General features: G+C 39.2%; 1 protein-coding gene across 10 annotated transcripts in view; it reads left to right on the top strand.

The window, feature by feature from the left end:
- The window catches only part of NME7 (NME/NM23 family member 7), a 498,467-nt gene that overhangs the window by 96,323 nt on the left and 380,745 nt on the right, over window positions 1-21,399 (top strand). For all 10 annotated transcript variants that reach the window (XR_007516892.1, XM_049881289.1, XM_049881287.1 and 7 more), the window contains 2 exons: window positions 5,142-5,192; window positions 8,337-8,544. Coding sequence is in view for 9 of the 10 variants with exons in the window: in XM_049881289.1 (XP_049737246.1) it covers window positions 5,142-5,192; window positions 8,337-8,544 (259 nt within the window). In the remaining variant the exon portion in view is untranslated. The remainder of the gene's footprint in view (window positions 1-5,141; window positions 5,193-8,336; window positions 8,545-21,399) is intronic.

Genomic DNA, 21,399 nt, shown 5'->3' on the forward strand with positions numbered 1-21,399 from the left:
AAAGCTCAATATCACGAGTCAGAACAAGGCCAGAGGCCAACTGTGGAACAGACCATCAATTGCTCATATGCATGTTTAAGTTGAAGCTGAAGAAAATTAAACAAGTCCACGAGAACCAAAACACGACCTTGAACATATCCCACCTGTATTTAGAGACCATCTCAGGAAGAGATTTGATGCATTGAACACTAATGGCCGGACGAATTGTGTAATGACATCAAGGACATCATACATGAAGAAAGAAAAAGGTCCTTAAGAAGACAGGAAAGAAAGAAAAAAACAAAATGGATGTCAGAAGAGACTCTGAAACTTGCTCTTGAATGTGGAGTAGCTAAAGTGAATGGAAGAAATGATGAAGTAAAAAAGCTGAGTAGAAGATTTCACAGGCAGCTCGAGAAGACAAAGTATTATAATGACATGTGCAAAGACCTGGAGTTAGAAAACCAAAAGGGAAGAACATGCTCGGCATTTGTCAATCTGAAAAAATTGGTTAAAAAATTCAGGCCTTGAGTGGCAATATTGAAGGATTCTATGGGCAAAATGTTGAACGATGCAGGAAGCATCAAAAAAAAAAAAAAAGAAGTAATACACTGTGCCAAGAAGAATTGGTCGACGTTTAGTCTTTTCAGGAGGTAATACCATATGATCAAGAACCAATGGTACTGTTGGAAGAAGCCCAAGCTGCACTGAAGGCATTGGCGAAAAACAAGGCTCTAGGAATTGAAGGAATACCAACTGAGATGTTTCAACAAATGGATGCAATGCATACAAAATTAATTCTCAAGCCTGAAAGGTTAATCCTCTGGTAGGAGATACTCTAACTTCTTTGCTATTTTAAAAAGTAGTTGTTGATATGTATTTGTCACGTACTGGGAACTCAGTTTAAAGTCATTAAGAAAATTACAAAATTTTAGGGGAAGTACCTGTTTTGATTTTTTTTTTATTAACTTTTATTAAGCTTCAAGTGAACGTTTACAAATCCAGTCTGTCACATATAAGTTTACATACATCTTACTCCGTACTCCCACCTGCTCTTCCCCTATTGAGTCAGCCCTTTCAGTCTCTCCTTTCGTGACAATTTTGCCAGCTTCCCTCTCTCTCTATCCTCCCATCCCCCCTCCAGACAAGAGCTGCCAACACACTCTCAAGTGTCCACCTGATATAATTAGCTCACTCTTCATCAGCATCTCTCTCCCCGCCGCTGACCAGTCCCTTTCATGTCTGATGAGTTGTCTTCGGGGATGGTTCCTGTCCTGTGCTGACAGAAGGTCTGGGGAGCATGGCCGCCGGGATTCCTCTAGTCTCAGTCAGACCATTAAGTATGGTCTTTTTATGAGAATTTGGGGTCTGCATCCCACTGATCTCCTGCTCCCTCAGGAGTTCTCTGTTGTGCTCCCTGTCAGGGCAGTCATCGATTGTGGCCGGGCACCAACTAGTTCTTCTGGTCTCAGGATGATGTAGGTCTCTGGTTCATGTGGCCCTTTCTGTCTCTTGGGCTCCTAGTTGTCATGTGACCTTGGTGTTCTTCATTTTCCTTTGCTCCAGGTAGGTTGAGACCAATTGATGCATCTTAGATGGCTGCTTGTTAGCCTTTAAGACCCCAGACGCCACATTTCAAAGTGGGATGCAGAATGTTTTCATAATAGAATTATTTTGCCAATTGACATAGAAGTCCCCTCAAACCGTTTTCCCCAGACCCCCGCCCCTGCTCCGCTGACCTTTGAAGCATTCAGGTTTATCCCGGAAACTTCTTTGCTTTTGGTCCAGTCCAATTGAGCTGACCTTCCATGTATTGAGTGTTGTCTTTCCCTTCACCCAAAGCAGTTCTTATCTACTGATTAATCAATAAAAAACCCTCTCCCTCCCTCCCTCCCTCCCCCCTTCGTAACCACAACAGTATGTGTTCTTCTCAGTTTTTACTATTTCTCAAGATCTTATAATAGTGGTCTTATACAATATTTGTCCTTTTGCCTCTGACTAATTTCGCTCAGCATAATGCCTTCCAGGTTCCTCCATGTTATGAAATGTTTCACAGATTCGTCACTGTTCTTTATCCATGCGTAGTATTCCATTGTGTGAATATACCACAATTTCTTTACCCATTCATCCGTTGATGGACACCTTGGTTGCTTCCAGCTTTTTGCTATTGTAAACAGAGCTGCAATAAACGTGGGTGTGCATATATCTGTTTGTGTGAAGGCTCTTGTATCTCTAGAGTATATTCTGAGGAGTGGGATTTCTGGGTTGTATGGCAGTTCTATTTCTAACTGTTTAAGATAATGCCAGATAGATTTCCAAAGTGGTTGTACCATTTTACATTCCCACCAGCAGTGTATAAGACTTCCAATCTCTCCGCAGCCTTTCCAACATTTATTATTTTGTGTTTTTTGGATTAATGCCCGCCTTGTTGGAGTGAGATGGAATCTCATCGTAATTTTCATTTGCATTTCTCTAATGGCTAATGATCAAGAGCATTTTCTCATGTATCTGTTGGCTGCCTGAATATCTTCTTTAGTGAAATGTGTGTTCATATCCTTTGCCCACTTCTTGATTGGGTTGTTTGTCTTTTTGTGGTTGAGTTTTGACAGAATCATGTAGATTTTAGAGATCAGGTGCTGGTCTGAGATGTCATAGCTGAAAATTCTTTCCCAGTCTGTAGGTGGTCTTTTTACTCTTTTGGTGAAGTCTTTAGATGAGCATAGATGTTTGATTTTTAGGAGCTCCCAGTTATCGGGTTTCTCTTCATCATTTTTGGTAATGTTTTGTATTCTGTTTATGCCTTGTATCAGGGCTGCTAAGGTTGTCCCTATTTTTTCTTCCATGATCTTTATCGTTTTAGTCTTTATGTTTAGGTCTTTGATCCACTTGGAGTTAGTTTTTGTGCATGGTGTGAGGTATGGGTCCTGTTTCATTCTTTTGCAAATGGATATCCAGTTATGCCAGCACCATTTGTTAAAAAGACTATCTTTTCCCCAATTTACTGACACTGGTCCTTTGTCAAATATCAGCTGCTCATACATGGATGGATTTCCATCTGGGTTCTCAATTCTGTTCCATTGGTCTATGTGCCTGTTGTTGTACCAGTACCAGGCTGTTTTGACTACTGTGGCTGTATAATAGCTTCTGAAATCAGGTAGAGTGAGGCCTCCCACTTTCTTCTTCTTTTTCAGTAATGCTTTGCTTATCCGGGGCTTCTTTCCCTTCCATATGAAATTGGTGATTTGTTTCTCTATCCCCTTAAAATATGACATTGGAATTTGGATCGGAAGTGCGTTATATGTATAGATGGCTTTTGGTAGAATAGACATTTTTACTATGTTAAGTCTTCCTATCCATGAGCAAGGTATGTTTTTCCAGTTAAGTATGTCCTTTTGAATTTCTTGTAGTAGAGCTTTGTAGTTTTTTTCGTATAGGTCTTTTACATCCTTGGTAAGATTTATTCCTAAGTATTTTATCTTCTTGGGGGCTACTGTGAATGGTATTGATTTGGTGATTTCCTCTTCGGTGTTCTTTTTGTTGATGTAGAGGAAGCCAAGTGATTTTTGTATGTTTATTTTATAACCTGAGACTCTTCCAAACTCTTGTATTAGTTTCAGTAGTTTTCTGGAGGATTCCTTAGGGTTTTCTGTGTATAAGATCATGTCATCTGCAAATAGTGATAACTTTACTTCCTCCTTGCCAATCTGGATACCCTTTATTTCTTTGTCTAGCCTAATTGCCCTGGCTAGGACTTCAAGTACGATGTTGAATAAGAGCGGTGATAAAGGGCATCCTTGTCTGGTTCCCGTTCTCAAGGGAAATGCTTTCAGGTTTTCTCCACTTAGAGTGATATTGGCTGTTGGCTTTGCGTAAATGCCCTTTATTATGTTGAGGAATTTTCCTTCTGTTGCTATTTTGCTGAGAGTTTTTATCATAAATGGGTGTTGGACTTTGTCAAATGCCTTTTCTGCATCAATTGATAAGATCGTGTGGTTTTTATCTTTTGTTTTATTTATGTGATGGATTACATTAATGGTTTTTCTGATATTAAACCAGCCTTGCATACCTGGTATAAATCCCACTTGATCATGGTGAATTATTTTTTTGATGTGTTGTTGGATTCTATTGGCTAGAATTTTGTTGAGGATTTTTGCATCTATGTTCATGAGGGATATAGGTCTGTAATTTTCTTTTTTTGTAATGTCTTTACCTGGTTTTGGTATCAGGGAGAGGTGGCTTCATAGAATGAGTTGGGTAGTATTCTGTCCTTTTCTATGCTTTGAAATACCTTCAGTAGTAGTGGTGTTAAGTCTTCTCTGAAAGTTTGGTAGAACTCTGCAGTGAAGCCGTCCAGGCCAGGGCTTTTTTTTGTTGGAAGTTTTTTGATTACCGTTTCAATCTCTTTTTTTGTTTGTTTTGATTTTTTAAAAATTTTTTCTTCAGACTTTTTAGCTAATCAGCTTTTAGTCCGTTGTCCTTTCATTGTCTCCAAAGATATTCTTTAGCAAGAATATAAATTTAAAAAGTAAATCCCTATTACCATTAATAAATTTGAATTTCTCCATATTTCCTCTCTTTGTTATATCAGTTGAAACATTGTTCTTTAATCCATTAATAAGTAATATGAATACATTAGTATGCATAATTTACCATCAGCTTTAAAAACCAGAAACATATAGTCATTCTTTTGGAAAGATTTATCTCATAAAAAATTATAACTATTAAATAAAGAACCTAGTCTAATTTCTCAGGTCGAAAGCCTGTAGAAGACAATGGCAGATTTTGTTTGAGTATGACTGTATTTTTTGATGTAACTTATTTGGACTTTTGAGAACAAACATTTCTTATTGGTCAAATGTTAGATTTTTCTTCCTAGAATGTTCAAGATGCTGGTGAGGGGAAGATAGGTGATATAGAACATGAATATGGAAGTAAATATTACCTCATATTTATTTTAACTTTATATGTTAATAAATCTGTGACCCATACTTGCAGAAAATTTCAAAGGGATTTGAGTAGGATACTTGGTTCAAATCATTTATCAATTCAGATATGGATCAGATAAATATGAGCTTAGAGGATTTCATCTTTGTTTTATTAATGTAAACTAAAAGTTGTTTTTTATATAATTCTTGTTAACTATTATTTTCATTATTTTACAGGAAGGAAGCAACAGATTTTCATGTAGACCATCAATCAAGACCCTTTTTTAAGTAAGTAATTAATTTGGGAGCTAATGGTATGTAATGGAGGATATCCTGAAAAACTGGAGTCATATTTGTACAGTTCCAAAATTGTTATATTTGAATAACCTGTCAGGAGAACCATAGTGACATCTTGGAGTGGTACGAAATTCTTTTCCAAGAATTTTCTATGTCCTTTTTTTTTTTATTAAATAAGAATTTATATATTTCACCATTAAATTTTTTAATTTTTAACATTAAATATCTTTAATCAGAAGCAAATAAGATGATTTGTTTAAATTATATGGAACACAGCTTTCTTTTTATATTTCAATGGATTAAGAAGACAGTGATCTATTTTATGGTGAATATTTTTTTTTATATGTTTTTAAACTCTTGTTTTGTCAGTCTTGTATACATAAAACAATGTTCCTAGACACCTGTATTTCAACTAGTTTGCTATATGTTTTGTTTCTTGAAATATAGTTAATATATGTTAGAAAGTGAATCTGTATTCTAATTGCTTGGAATGTAATTAAATTTAAGTGCATGTTGTGCGTGTTCATATTACTGTTGACAAAGGCATGATTACACCTCTAATAAAGGATACTATCATGGATTGAATTGTGTTCCCGAAAAATATGTGTCAACTTGGCTAGGCCATGATTCCCAGTAATGTGTGTTTTTCCTCCATTTTGTGATTTTCCTGCGTGTTATAAATCATAATCTCTGACTGTGGGATGTACCACCCTTGCTCAGGTCACACCCCTGACCCATTGTAAAGAGAGTTTCCCTAGGGTGTAGCCTTTACCACCTTTCATCTTATAAGGGATAAAAGGGAAGGGAAGCAAGCAGAAAGTTGGGGACCTCATACCACCAAGAGAGCAGTGCTGGGAGCAGACCATGTCCTTTGGACCTGGGGTTCCTGCATGGAGAAGGTCTTAGTCCAGGGGAAGATTGATGACAAGGACCTTCCTTCAGAGCCAACAGTGAAAGCCTTCCCCTGGAGCTGATGCCCTGAATTTGGTCTTCTGGCCTACCAGACTGTGAGAGAATAAATTTCTCTTTGTTGAGGCTACTATCCACTTGTGGTATTTCTGTTATAGCAGCCCCAGGTGACTAAGACAGAATCTATATTAGCCAAGCTCCTAAAATAGATATGCCATTTAGCATGCCACACAGAATAGTGAGTTTTTAATGTTTTATCTAAGAGTGTTACTAAGTTATAGATTATTTCAAATCAATCATTATAATATATTCCCAAGACTTGTTAAAATTGGCATATACAATTTTCTAGGAAGTTGATGGAAATTATACTTTGTTAGAGTTTTTGTGTGTGTTCATAGCATTGAATGACAACTCCTGGCTTAATGTCTTATATGTAATTAGTGTGCAGTAAATTTTATTCAGTGGATGAATAACTAGTTTTCTGGTTTTGGGAAAGACAAAAGACATAACAAAAGATGTAGCTGTAGTAATTGGAAATAGTTTCCTGAAGCAGTGTCTATTATGATTAGGCTCACGTTCCCTGCTTTATTGTATACCACACTCATATTACTGGCTTACTCCACTATGTGTTTTGAGAATTCTGTATCAACAGGACACTAGGTTATCAATTTCTTGAAGGAGGGATCTTGTTTTATAGTGTATATTCCAATGTATAGTATGTAATCAAAAAGTGCTTATTGAATGGATAAACACTGCTTTGTTCTCTTGACTTGAGTTCCCCAAATCTAATGATGTTTCTTTCTTTGTTTTTTGTAGCTAAGGCCTAGCAGAATATGTATGTGGAGGTTCTACGGGCCTCTTAGGGTTTCGGGCATTCATACTTTGTACATACTATTTTTTAAAATTATTCTTCAAAATAGACTGGAATGATTTAAAAAGGAAGCACTGAAGAGAGTTAGCTCATGTAACATGGTTGGTTAGTGAGACAGTCAAGAGTGAATTGTCACAACAGAGCCTGTCACCCTATGCTTTTCTCTCCACAGGGGTCCTGTCCTCTCTCTTGGTTTGGGTGAGAGAGAAATACGGACTTTAAAAAGTACTTTGTCCCTGTTTAACATAGTGGCAGGATGGTATCACGTACTTCACAGTTAAACTTGTCATTGCTGCCTTGAACAAATATAAATCTCAAAAACTAACATGAGTTATCATTTTTTCATGCCTTTCACTGTGACTCTGTGCAGTGCTTTTAATGAAGAACCTGTGTGTATGCTTTAATAACTCAAGGTAAACAGCCCAGAGTAGCTTTGACACCAATAAAAGAATATTTCTTCAAGACCGTTTGATTTTTTATCATTTGATCAACTCAATATATATTGAGTGAAAGTCCTTTGTCAGTTTTTGAATTACAGTAGCTCTTCATAAAAATAATTAAATTCTTATTACAAATATGTGACAAGACACCACGCTTATCACTTTCTGTGTGATGAAACTATTTGGCAGCAGTAGTAAACCACACAGAAGTAAAACGGAAGATCCTGTGTACCTTTCAGAGCAGTGGGGAAAGCCCGGATCAGCAATATGCATCTTAAGTTGATGAATAATATGTTACCTCCCAGTGGTTTTTCTGCTAACAGTAATGGATTTGATGTTACTACTGATTTGTAGTGACTCAGGCCACTGCAAGACGTTCAATTGTTAAAAATTTTATCCTGCTCATGTAAAATTACTATGCCCAGTAGTTCTGAGATCATAATATTCCTGCCTTTGAATTATGGTATTGGCGAAGAATATTGAATATACCATGGACTGCCAGAAGGATGAACAAATCTGTCTTGGAAGAAGTAGTGCTGGAATGCTCCTTAGAAGCAAGGATGGCAAGACTTAGTCTCCCTTACTTTGGACATGTTATCAGGAGGGTCCAGTCACTGGAGAACATCATGCTTGATAAAGTAGAAGGTCAGGGAAAAGGGGAAGACCCTCAATGAGACGGATTGGCACAGTGGCTGCAACAGTGGGTTCAACATAGCAACGATTGTGAGGCTGAGGTGGGACTGGGCAATGTTTCATTCTGTTGTACATGAGGTTGCTGTGAGTTGGAACCGACTTGATGGCACCTAAGAACACAACAACATTGAAATAGTCAAAATTGTGTTACATGCTCACTGGCAAGAGAGATACCTAGGTTACAGAATAATGAAACAAATATATCTTTTACTTGTTTTATAGTGAGCTCATCCAGTTTTTTACAAGTGGTCCTGTTATTGCCGTGGAGATTTTAAGAGATGACGCTATATGTGAATGGAAAAGATTACTTGGACCTGCAAACTCTGGAGTGGCACGTACAGATGCCCCTGGAAGCATTAGAGCCCTGTTTGGGACAGATGGCATAAGAAATGCAGCTCATGGTCCTGACTCATTCGCTTCTGCTGCCAGAGTAAGATATTCTAAAAATGTTTAAATTCTGTTTTGGTTTTGTTAAATGTTTTATGTCAAAGTATAACATTTTTGTCAGAGGTGACTTAGGTTGAATTTATACATGTGATCTAGTAGGAAAGAAAACCTTTAGCCTTTTGTCTAGGATCAAACAGTGTTTCTTCCCATGATATGTTTCCCCTGGGAACTGTTAACCATGGTCAGGGCAGGAATATATGGTTAAAATACAGCTTCTTCAGTTAAAGCATTTATGGACACATTTCTTGTTCCAAAAACTTAAATTACCGAGGCTCATAAGTGTTTGAATTATTGAATTAACATAAGAATACCAGTTTATATATGCCAGTTCTGAGGCCAGTTGCCGTGGAGTTGATTCCAACTTATGGCCCCCCATGTGTGTCAGAGTGGAACTGATTTTGCAGAATTAGATCAGCAGGTCTTTCTTCCTGGGCCCCTCTGGGTGGACTCAAACCTCCAGTACTTCGGTTAGCACGTTAGGTGTTCGCACCACCCAGGGACTCTAGTTTAGGGATAGTAAATATTAAAAAATAAGGCATAATTTTATACATTCTTTCTTTGACTCAGACTAAGCACTCTATTTTCAAGCTTAAGCATCCTTTTATTTTCCTGTATAGCTAGTGGTTATGAAAAAAATTCCCTATACTTAGTCCTTATTTCAAATCCATGTGAATTAAGGTATTGAGTCAGAATCAACTCAACGGAAGAGGGTTTGGTTTTTTTTTTTAGTATTATACTTGGCTTATAGTGATGTTGAATTTGTGAAGTGCAAGTTTGTTCTTAGCATCGTGAAAAGTTTCTCCAGTAAATTAAGATAGTTTTTAGTCTGGTCATGTTTGCAATGAAATAATATTTGACAGTTTTATAACAATCAATGTTTTGTTTGTGTTATATCTTCATTACCCGGTCCTTTCTACTCATCATTCAAAATAGACCCTAAACCTGACGACTGTTTTCTGAATCCCTGTTGTATTTTACCTGGACTACTGCAAATTTTTTTTTTCTTTTTTTCCACTGCAGTAGCTTTCTACTTATTCTTCCCTCTACTCATCTTACACTCAGTTTATGAAAACTTTACCCTGCCCAAATAAAATTCACTACGTCCAGAGCAATCTTTCTGAAACAAATCAGATTAACCATTCACCTACTGAAAACCCTTCAGTGAATTTCTGTCTCTTGTGGAATAAAATCTAAAATCTTTATTCTAGCCTCAGAAACTCTCCCTGTTCTGGCCCCAATCAGTCTATCTAACTTTATCTCCTGGTAATCTCTCCCTTAGTTACTCTGCTCTAGGCACACCCACTATCTTGCTTTTCCTGGAATAGCATATTTATGCCTGGCACAGTCAATTAACAGCAAAGAGGGCAATGTGGTTGGATGCGGGTGATGCGACCACAGAAGTAATCAGGGGAGAGATCATATGGTCTTGTATGCCATGGTAATACTTCTGGCTTTTTCTCTGAGGAAAATGGAGGGCCATTGTGACTTTTGAGCATAGACTGGCACGTTTGACTTGACAGTTAAAAGAAGCATTCTGGCTGTTGCATTGAATATAGACTGTTGAGGGAACGAGTAGCAGCGGAGGCTGTTGGAATATTCCAGAGAGATAGATGGCTTGGACCAATGTGGAAGCAATGGAGAAATGTATGTATCTATATACATATATTTTTTTGTATCTATATTTTAAATTATATTTTGATAGTTGAAGGTCAAATGAACACAATTTCTTGCGAGACTAAATGTAGAGTATGAGGAAAAGAGAGATACCAAGATGAATGTGAAGTTCTTGGCCTGAACAGCTGAAAAGATAGAATTTACATAAACTGAAAGGGGAAAGGTTGTTGATACAGTCAGTATGAGGAGAAAATCAGTAGTTACATTTTGAACATTGTAAATGTAACATGCATGTTAGTCATCCAGTTGGAGATACTGAGCAAACCATTGGGTATATAGTTTGGGGCTTGGGAGAGAGGCCTGGACTAGAGGCGTAAACATGGAGGTCGGCAGCACTAGGTGGTATTTTTAAAGCCAATTACTGGTTGAGATTACCAAGGAGAGAGTATGGATAGAGAATGAAGGGGAATCAAAGAGCGGGCTTTGTGATACTTTAATGTTAAGAGATCTGGTATAAAAAGAAAAATATTCTAAAGGTAGAGAATGGTCAGTGGAGTCAAATAAGGCCAGATACATCAAGTAAAAAGAGTATTGACTATTGACCATTAGATTTTATAATGTAGAGATCATTGGTGAACTTGCTACCTTAGTCATCTAGTGCTGCAATAACAGAAATACCACAAGTGGATGGCACTAACAGAGAGAAACTGTTACTGGAATAAGATTCTTGCCTCTCACTGGTCAAGAATGAGCAGGTAAGGCACATAGTTTTCCAAGCGCCGAGCAAAGCTTTATTGAAGAGGCTTGCAGGCAGAGATGAGGAGGGACTACAGCAATGCATACCCTCATCTCACAGAACAAAAGACAGGCCCAAGTTTTTTAAAAAGTTCTTGGGCGGGGAAAGATTCATGTTTATTCATATGCACAGGCGGGGATATGTTAACTAAGGTGCTGGGGCGCAGCAGCTTTCCAAGATGGCTCCTGTCCTGGAGGCCTCGGGTTCGTAGCAGAACTTATTATGGGGTGTTAACGCCTGCGTGGTCTCCCACTCTCTGGGTTCGATTCCCCAGCTGGGGCTGCAGCCCCTCACTGCCCCTGGGGGAAGGTCACACAGTGGTCACAGGTGGATATTCTGCGCGTGTCTCTGGGCCTGGTTTTCTCCAGCTGCTTCTGAAAGGCAAGTTTAAAGAAGTTTGTGGGCTATTTTTAGATACCCCGCCCCATTGTTCTGTGGAATGGCTTTGTTTCTGCGCCCTAGCGTATTTCTTATTACTTTGTTTGTAGATTTGGGGGCCCCTCTGTTCTCTGTCTCACTAAGTCTCTAGGTTCCACATTCAACCTCCCGTTACCTCCCTTACAATATAGTCTATTTCTCTTTTACTTATTCCTCCTCTAACCACACCAGTCTCCTCGCTGTTTTTCAAACAGGCATCCTCTAATCTCAGGACCTTTGCTCCCTGTCTTAAAATTTATTTATTTACAGAAAAGTAGGCTAAAAGTCCAAATTCAGGGCATCAGCTCCAGGGGAAGGCTTTCTATCTCTGTCGGCCTTCTCATCAGTCTTCCCCTGGACTAGGAGCTTCTCCATGCAGGGACCATGGGTCCAAAGGATGCACTGTGCTCCCAGCACTGCTTTCTTTGTGGTATAAGGTCCCCAACTCTCTGCTTTCTTCCCTTTCCTTTTATCTCTTGTAAGATAAAAGGTGGTGTAGGCCACACCCCAGGGAAACTCCCTTTACATTGGTTCAGGGATATGACCTTAATAAGGGTGTTACAATCCCTCTCCAATTGCCTTTAACATGAAATTACAATGAAAATGGAGGACATCCACACAATACCAGGAATCATGGCCCAGCCAAATTGCTACACACATTTTTGGGGGACATAATTCAGTCCATGACACTTGCCAAGATCAGTGTCAATGGAGAAGTGCTGACAAAGGCTTGCTTGGAATGGATTTGAAAGAAAATCAGAGGATAGGAGTTGGAGATGGTGAATATATATAACTCTTTTGAGGAGTTTTGCTACAAAGGAGAGCAAAGAAATGAGGTGGTTAGCTGAGAAGATTTCACTGGAAGATAGACCACGCTCGCTATTTTCTCTTCCTCAGCTACAGAGGCAGTCCTTCCACTTTGTTTCATCCTCATCATTCCACTGAGACTGTTTGGCTGAGATAATCAGTGTTCTCTTAATTGCCAAGTCCAAGAAAAAATTTTACTTTTTGCCTTACTGTATATCTCTGCTACATTTGAAAGGCTTGAACACTTTCTTCTTTTTGAAAATGCTCACCTTATTTTAATTCAGTAATGTCTCACTTTTCTTATTTCTTTTATGTGTAGCAGACTATGATCTATGTCCTATTAATGGGCTTTTTCTTACTCTCTCTGTTCTTTAAGTGTTAGAATTGTTCAGCTTTCTTTTGATGGTCTACTGCTTTTCTTGCTCTAATTCTCAGTGTCCTTCCTGGTTTGTGAAATGAGGTAATAATTGTACCAACATCATAGTGTTCTTCTGAGGATTAAATGCAGCCGTTTAAGTGCTTAGCGTAGTGCCTAGAACATTGGTTTTAGTGGGTGTTAACTGTTATTAATATTCCATTTTTATGGTGTTTCCCAAATCTATATAAGTTACGCTGGATATAGTGTCAGTATGCAAAGATCAGTAACATTCCTATACCACGGAAATAATCAGCTAGAACGTGTGATTTTAGGAGGGATTTCCACTCATGTAGTAAAATCTATATTATAGCCATAATAAATCTAAAAAATGTGTATGGGTGACTGTTATGGAAATGACACATCTTTGTTGTAGGCAACAACAAAAGACTTAAATAAGGTAAAATATATACCATGTTCTTGGATGGGAAGATTCAATATCATAAAGATATTTATTCTCTCCAGGTTGATTTATACAATATAATTTCAGTCAAAACACTGGCAAATTAATAAAATTCTCATGTGGAACAGCCAAGACAATTTTGAAGAGAAAGAAGAAGGCGTACTGGTTATAAGGTAGAGACTTTATGCAATAACAAGACTTCTTAGAAAGCTTAAGTAGGAAAAACTGTGGTATTGGCATGGGAGTGACAACTATATCAATGTCACAGTCCAGAGTGCTCAGGAAATGATCCATATGTAATAGGAGTTTGGTATCATTCTTAAATCAGTGGGAAAGGGATAGATTGATTAGTTAACAAATTATGCTTGATAATTTCATGTGGAAAAAATAACTTCTTAAGTCTATTCCTAGGATTCGCACTGGCATCTCCACTCCTACCCAAATGATAAACCCGAACTGAATCATTATTATTGTAATTCACCAAACTATTACTTTTGTTTTCTGTGCATCTCTAGCAGAGACATTGTGGAGTCATTCTTTCATCTGTCTCCCTTTTCTCCCACCTCCAATCAATAAGTTGTATAGATTTTACCTTCTAAACATTTTTTTTTTTAATTCTTTTGTTCTCACCATTCATATTATCGCTATTCTAGTTCTGACCTGGGTTGCTGCAGCAGTCCTGGTTCATATTTTTCTCCCTCAAATACACCATCTACCTAAGCTTCTGAGTGAGAAATCTAAGAATTCTAATCTGTCCATGTCATGACTCCACTAAAAACATCTCAAGGTTCTTCATTATCCCCAGAATCAAGTTCAAGTATCTGAAATGGCTTACAGAGCCCTGCATTGATGGCTCCTTTTGTCTCTTCTGCGCCACACCCTGCTTCTCCCCCTGTATACTGTGCCATTCTCATTCCGTTGCCTTTACTCGTACTGCCCGTGGAACGCCCGTGGAATGCCGTCTCTCCCTTCGTCCAGTTTTATTTGTCAGAGTTCTTAACATATTCTGTATATACATTCTTTATCCAGATGCATGGTTTGCAAATATTTCTTCTCTGCCGTTGAGTCACTTCTGACTCACAGCGACCCCCACACTGGAAGACTTGCATTTTTATCCTCTTTAAGGCACTGAGTTTTTTAACGGTGTCTTTGGAAGAGCAGAACTTTCGGTGGAGTCCAGCTTATCAGTTTGTTCTTTCATAGATTGTGCTTTTGGAGTCGAACCTGAGAAACCATTCCCTAACTCTGGATAACAAAGATTTTCTCCTGTGGTATCACCTAGAAGTTCTGTAGTTTTAGGCTTAGATTTAGGTCTGTGATTTTTCTTGAGTTAATTTTTGTATATGGTGCAAGTTATGATCAGAGTTCATCGTTTTGCGTATGGATATCTACTATCCCACCTCCATTCATTGATGGGACTATCCTTTCTGCATTATATTTCTTCATACCTTTGTCAAATTTTTATTGTCTATGTACATGTGGGCCTATTTCTGGACTCTGTTCTGTTCCATTCATCTATTTGTCTATCTTCATGCCAGTTCCATAGTTATTATGAAAATAAACAGCTCAATTAAAAAATTGGCCAAAGATTTGAACAGACATTTCATCAGAAATATGTAAGTAGTAAATAAGCACATTAAAAAGTACCCAACATCATTAGACATCAGGGAAATGCTGATTAAAACCGTAATGAGATATGACTACATACCTATGAGAATGGCTAAAATTAGACTGATCATGCCAACTGTCGCAAGGGTGATGAAGAACTGGAACTGCTGGTGGAGATGTAAAATGATACAACTACTTTGGACAACAGTTTAGCAGTTTCCTAAAAAACATATACCTACTATATAATCCAGCCAGTTCACCCCTAACTATTTACTCAAGAGAAATAAAAGCAAATGTCAGTACAAAAACTTGTACGTAAGTTTTCATAACAGCTTCATTTATAAAATCAAAAAAACCAAACCCATTGCCATCAAGTCGATTTTGACTCATAGCAACCCTGTGGGACAGAGTAGAGCTGCCCCATAGAGTTTCCAAGGAGCGCCTGGTGAATTGGAACTGCCGACCTTTTGGTTAGCAGCCATAGCTCTTAACCACTACGCCACAAGGGTTTCCAGACAAGGGAGTATATAATATGATTCTGTTTATTTAAAATTGTGGAAATGGAGTTAACCTATAATGACAGAAAGCAGATCAATGGTTATGGGGGAAATGGCATCAGGGAGAAGCAGGAGAAAATGATTACCAGAGAAGAGAGGCAAGGGATTGAAGGATGTCTTGATTATGGTGATGTTTCCATGGGAGTAAGCATATGTCAGAACTTAACGAACTATGTGCTTTAGATATGTGCAGTTTAATATATATCAATTACATCTCAATGAAGTAGTTAAAAAAAGGCTGCTCACATATCAACAATTTTTTTTTATTTTATTGTGTTTTAGGTGAAAGTTTACAGTGCAAATGAGTTTGTCATTCAAAAATTTATGTACAGGTTGTCACATTGGTCACAATCCCCACAATGTGTCAGCACGCTCCCCTTTCCCTTTCCATCCTGGGTTCTCCAGGTCTATTTGTCTAAATTTCCTGTCCCTTCTCACCTTCTTACTCTTTGCTTTCGGGCAGGTGTTGCCTGGTTGGTCTCATATTGAAGCTCATTCTTCATGTGTGTTATTGTTTCATAAACCTGTGCAATCTTTGGCTGAAAGGTGGACTTCGGGGGCAGATTCAGTTCTGAGTGAGCAGGGTGTCTGGGGACCATAGCCTCAGGGGTTCCTCCAGTGAGACCAACAAGCCTGGTCTTTTTTTTGTGTGTGTGAATTTTGTTCTACATTTTTCTCCGCTCTACCCGGGCAATTATTGTGATCCTTGTTAGAGTGGTTGATGGTGCTATCCAGGCACCATTTAGTTCTTCTGGGCTCAGCTGGCGATGCTGTGGTTCATGTGGTCCATCAGTCCTTTGGACTAATATTTTCCTTCTGTCTTTGGTTTTCTTCATTCTCCCTTGCTCCAGATGGGATGGGACCAATAAATGTATCTTAGATGGCTACTTGCAAGCTTCTAAGACCCCAGACGCTACTCACCAAAGTAGGATGTAGAACATTTTCTTTATGAACTGTGTTATACCAGTTGACCTAGATGTCCCTGAGACCATGGTTGCTAGCCCTCAGCCCCAATAACTGGGTCCCTCAATGTGTTCTACCAGTCTGAATCAACTCAACGGCAGTGGGTTTGGGTTTGGTTTTCAAGGTGTTCGGATGTGTCTAGGGAGCTTCTATGACTTCACCTCGGTCAAGTTGTGCTGACTTTCTCTATATTGTATGTTGTGTTTCCCTTCACCAAAGTTAACTGGTCTACTATTAGTTAGAGATTTATCCTCTCAACCCCTCCGCTCCCTGGAAACCGTCAAAGATTGTTTCTTTCTGTGTGTAAACTTTTTCTTGGGTTTTTATAATAGTGGCCTCATAGTGATTGACTTATTTCACTGAGTATAATGCCCTCCAGATTCAGCCATGTTATGAGATGTTTCCCAGATTCATCGTTGTTCCTTGTCGTTGCGTAGTAGTCCATGGAGTGTATGTACCATAATTTGCTTATCCATTCATTGTTGATGGGCACTTATGTTGTTTTCATCTTTTTGCTGTTGTGAATAATGCTGCAATGAACATCAAAAAAACCAAAAACAAACCCCTTGCCATCGAGTCAATTCTGACTCATAGCTACCCTATAGGACAGAGTAGAACTGCCCCATAGAGTTGCCAAGGAGTGCCTGGCAGATTTGAACTGCCTACCCTTTGATTAGTGGCCATAGTAATGAACATAGGTGTGCATGTATCTATTTGTGTGAGGGCTCTTATTTCTCTAGGATATATTCCTAGGAATGGGATTGCTGGATCATATGGTATTTCTATTTCTAGCTTTTTAAGGAAGTACCATATTGTTTTCTACAGTGGTTTTACCATTTTACATAGCCACTAGCAGTGCATAAGAGTTCCAGTCTCCTCTCAACCTCTCTGTCTTAGTCATCTACTGCTGCCGTAACAGAAATACCACAAATGGATGGCTTTAACAAAGGGAAATTTATTTCCTCACAATAAAGTAGGCTAGAAGTCCAAATTTAGGGCGTTAGCTCAAGGGGAAGGCTTTCTCTCTCGTTCAACTCTGGAGGGAGGTCCCTGTCTTCAGTCTTCCCTGGTCGAGGAGCTTCTCAGGGACAGGGACCCTGGGTCCAAAGGACGCGCTCTGCTCCTGGTGCTGCTTTCTTGGTGTTTTGAGGTCCCCAACTCGATGCTTGCTTCCCTTTCCTTTTATCTTTTGAGAGATAAAAGGTGGTACAGGCCTCATCCCAGGGAAACTCCCTTTTCCTGAGTAAGGGTAGTATTACAATCCTACCCTAATCCTTTCAACCTAATATTACAGTCACGAAATGGAGGACAGCCACACAATACTGGGAATCATGGCCTAACCAAGTTGATACACGTATTTTTGGGGGGACACAATTCAATCTATGACACTCTCCAACATTTCTTATTTTCAATTTTCTTCATTAGTGCCAGTAATGTTGGGCTGAGATGGTATCTCATTGTAGTTTTGATTTGCATTTCTCCAGTGGCTAATGATCACGAGCATTTCCTCATATGTCTGTTGGCCCCCTGAATGTACTTCTTTGGTGAAGTGTCTGTTCATATCCTTTGGTCATTTTTAATGGGATTTTTTAGCTTTATGTTTTTCAGGTATTCTATAGATTTTAGAGATTAAACCCTTGTCAGATATGTTGCAGCCAAATTTTTTTCCATTCTGTAGATTCTCTTTTTAGTCTTTTGGTGAAGTTTTTTGATGAGCATAAGTGTTTGATTTTGGGGAGCTCCCAGGTATCTAGTTTATCTTCAGGTGTTTGTACATTGTTCATTATGGTCTGTATTATATTTATGCCATGTACTAGGGCTCCTAGCATTGTCCCTAGTTTTTGTTCCATGATCTTTATCATTTTAAGTTTTATATTTAGGTCTTTGATCCATTTTGAGTTAGGTTTTGTGCATGGTGTGAGGTCTGGGTCCTGTTTCGTTTTTTTACAGATGACATCCAGTTTTCCCAGCACCGTTTGTTAAATAGGCTATCTTTTACCAATTTAACAGGCTTTGAGCCTTTGTCAAAGATCAGCTAACCATAGGTAAATGGATTTACGTCTGGGCTCTCAATTCTGTCCCATTGGTGTTGTGTCTGTCATTGTACCAGTACCAGGCTGTTTTGACTGCTGTGGCTATATAGTAGGTTCTGCAATCAGGTAGTGTGAGGCCTCCTGCTTTGTTCTTTTTCTTCAACAATGCTTTGCTTATCCAGGGCCTCTTTTATTGCCATATAAAGTTGGTGATTAGTATTTCCAACTTGTCAAAGAATGCTGTTGGTATTTGGATCGGAATTGCATTGTATCTGTGTACTGCTTTAAGTTGGATTGACCATTTTTACAGTGTTGTCTTTTTATGTATGAACATGTTTTTCCATTTTTGTAGGTTTTCTTGCAGTAGTGTTTTATAGTTTTCTTTGCATAGATCTGTTATGTCTCTGATAGATTTGATCCTAAGTATTTTATCTTTTTAGGGGTTATTATAAATGGCATTGTTTTCCTGATTTACTTTTCGAAGTTCTCTTTGTTGGTGTATAGGAATCCAGCTGATTTTTGTGTGTTGATCTTTTATCTGTTCTGCTGAATCTTTCTATTAGGTCCAGTAGTTTTCTTGTGCAGTCTCTGGGGTTCTCTTTGAACAGGATCATATCATCTGTGAATAGGGATAGTTTTACTTCTTTCTTTCTAATTTGAATGCCCTTTATTTCTTTTTCATGCCTTATTGCTCTGACTAGGACTTCCAGCACAGTGTGAAATAGGAGTGGTGATAAAGGGCATCCTTTTCTTGTCTGTTCCTAGAGGGAATGCTTTCAGCCCCTCTCCACTGAGAATGATTTTGGTTGTTGATTTTGTATGAATGCCCTTTATTATGTAGAGGAATTTCCCTTATATTCCTATTTTATTGACAGTGTTTAGCAGGAATGAGTGTTGTAGTTTATCAAAGCCTTTTCTGCATCGATTGAGATGATGTGTTTCTTCTCTTTTGTTCTATTTATGTGGTAGATTACGTGGATTGATCTTCTGATGTTAAACCATCCTTTCATAGCTTGTATGAGTCCCACTTGGTCATGGTGTATTTTTTATTTTTTTTTATGTGATGCTAAATTCTTTTGGCTAGAATTTTTTGAGAATTTCTGTGTCTATATTCATGAGAGATTTTGGTGTGTAATATTCTTTTTTTGTGGCATCTCTCCCTAGCTTTGGTATCAGGGTTATGCTGGCTTTATAAAATGAATTTGAGAGTATTCCTTTTTTTTCTGTGCCTTGAAATAGTTTAAGTAGTACTGGAGTGAGTTTTTCTCTGAATTTTTGGTAGAATTCCTCAGTGAAGCTGTCCGGCCCAGAGCTTTTTATTTTGTTGTTGTTGTGAGGTTTTTTTTTTTTTATTACCTCTTCAATATTTTCTCTTGTTATGGGGTTTGTTCAGATTTTCTATCTCAGCTTGTGTTAGTTTCAATAGGTAGTGTGTTTCTAGAAATTTGTCGATTTCCTCTAGGTTCTCAAATTTATTGGGGTACAATTTTCCATTGTTTTCTATTATGATCCATTTTATTTCAGTTGGGTCTCTTGTAATGTCCCCCATCTCATTTCTTATTTGGGTTATTTGCTTCCTCTTCTGTTTTTCTTTTGTCACTTTGGCTAATGGTTTGTCCATTTTGTGGATGTTTTCAAAGAACCAACTTTTAGTCTTATTATTTCTGTTGTTTTTCTGTTCTCTATTTCATTTATTTCTGGTCTAATCTTTATTATTTCCTTTCTTATGGTGCTTGTGAGCTTCTTTTGCTGTTCTCTTTCAGTTTTTTAAGTTGTAGGTCTAACGTTTTGATTTTGGCCTGGCTGGTGGGTATGGGTGTACCCAGGGCAGTGGAAGGCCAGTGGCTTTCTAGCTGTAGCATTATGGTGGGGGCCAGTGGGAATGGGGAGAGGTGGTGTATGGGGCTAGGTGGAGGGGGAGAAAGAAAAGGAAGAAAGGAAAGGAAAGAAAAGAAAAAAAAGGCATAGCAGGAGCTGGCAGTGGAGATGGGGGGACCCTGGATGGCAGTAGGTTGTTGGCTGTTAGCCAAGGTGGTGCGGCATGGCCAGACACAAAGGGGCAAAGATAGAGTATGGGGCTAGGTGGGAGGGAGAAAGAAAAGGAGGAAGGGGGAAAAATGGTATGGTGGGATCCATCAGGTAGGTGTGGGATAGACCCTCGGTGGCAGTGGGCTGGTAGCTCTCTTCCTGCAATGGTGCTGCATGGAGTGGTAGGAAGGTATAGTGGTGGCATATGGGGCTAGGTGTGAGGGAGAAAGAAAAAGAAGAAGGGGAAAAAAATAAATGGTGTGGCAGGAGCAGGATCTGGTGGATGGGGGCTGGGCAGACGCAAGGTGATGGTGGGCTGATACCTCTCTAGCCTGTCAGTGCAGCGTGGCCCGTTGGGAGGGGGTGGGAGAGGTGTATATCTAGGTGGGAGGGAGAAAGAAAAGGAAGAAAGGGGAAAAAATTGCATCACAGGAGCTGGTAGGTGGGGCTTGGGGGACCTGGGCGATGGCAGGCCTGTAGCTCTGTAGCTAAGTGGAACGGCCTGGACTGTCTGGAGGGTTGGTGATGGTGTACAGGGCTAGATGAGAGGGAGAAAGAAAAGGAAAAAACAAAGCAAAACAAAAATAGGATCCAGTGGGTAGGGATGGGACAGTCCTGGGTTCACGGTGGGCTGATAGCTCACAAGTTGAGCAGCACAGCGTGGTCCATCAGGAAGGGGTGGGAGTGGTGTTCAGGGCTAGGTGGGAGGGAGGAAGAAAAAGAAGAAAGGGAAAAAAACGGTGTGGTGGCGGGCCGGTAGTTCTATAGTGGAACGGTGCAGCGTGTCTTGTTGGAAAGGGGTGGAGGTGGTATACAGGGCAGAAGCGTGAGGGATGGGAAAGCATGTTTCTCTGGTTACCAGGTGCTGTGTCTCTTGTTGGGAGCTCCATGAAGTTAATTTCCTATACTCCCTGTCCAGGGTTATTGTTGGCTGTGCTCCAAGATGGTGATGCTGTGCTGTGTTAGTTGGCAGGGGACGTCCACTCCGTATCTCTCCTCATTCTCTGCTTTTCTTCAGTTTTTTCTTTTATGAAACTCCTGTGCTGTGTTTGATCTAGTTTTTTATCCCTTCATTTGGTGCTTTGAGTTCCAGGATCAATGTTTGTATCTGTTTTAGTTTTTCGGGTCTTTGCTGCAGAGAGATGGCATAATGCATCTCTCTAAGGTGCCATGTTGACTCTCTCCAGGTGCACTTTC

This window comes from Elephas maximus, chromosome 3 (genome assembly GCF_024166365.1).
Source record: "Elephas maximus indicus isolate mEleMax1 chromosome 3, mEleMax1 primary haplotype, whole genome shotgun sequence".
Classification (NCBI taxonomy): domain Eukaryota; kingdom Metazoa; phylum Chordata; class Mammalia; order Proboscidea; family Elephantidae; genus Elephas; species Elephas maximus.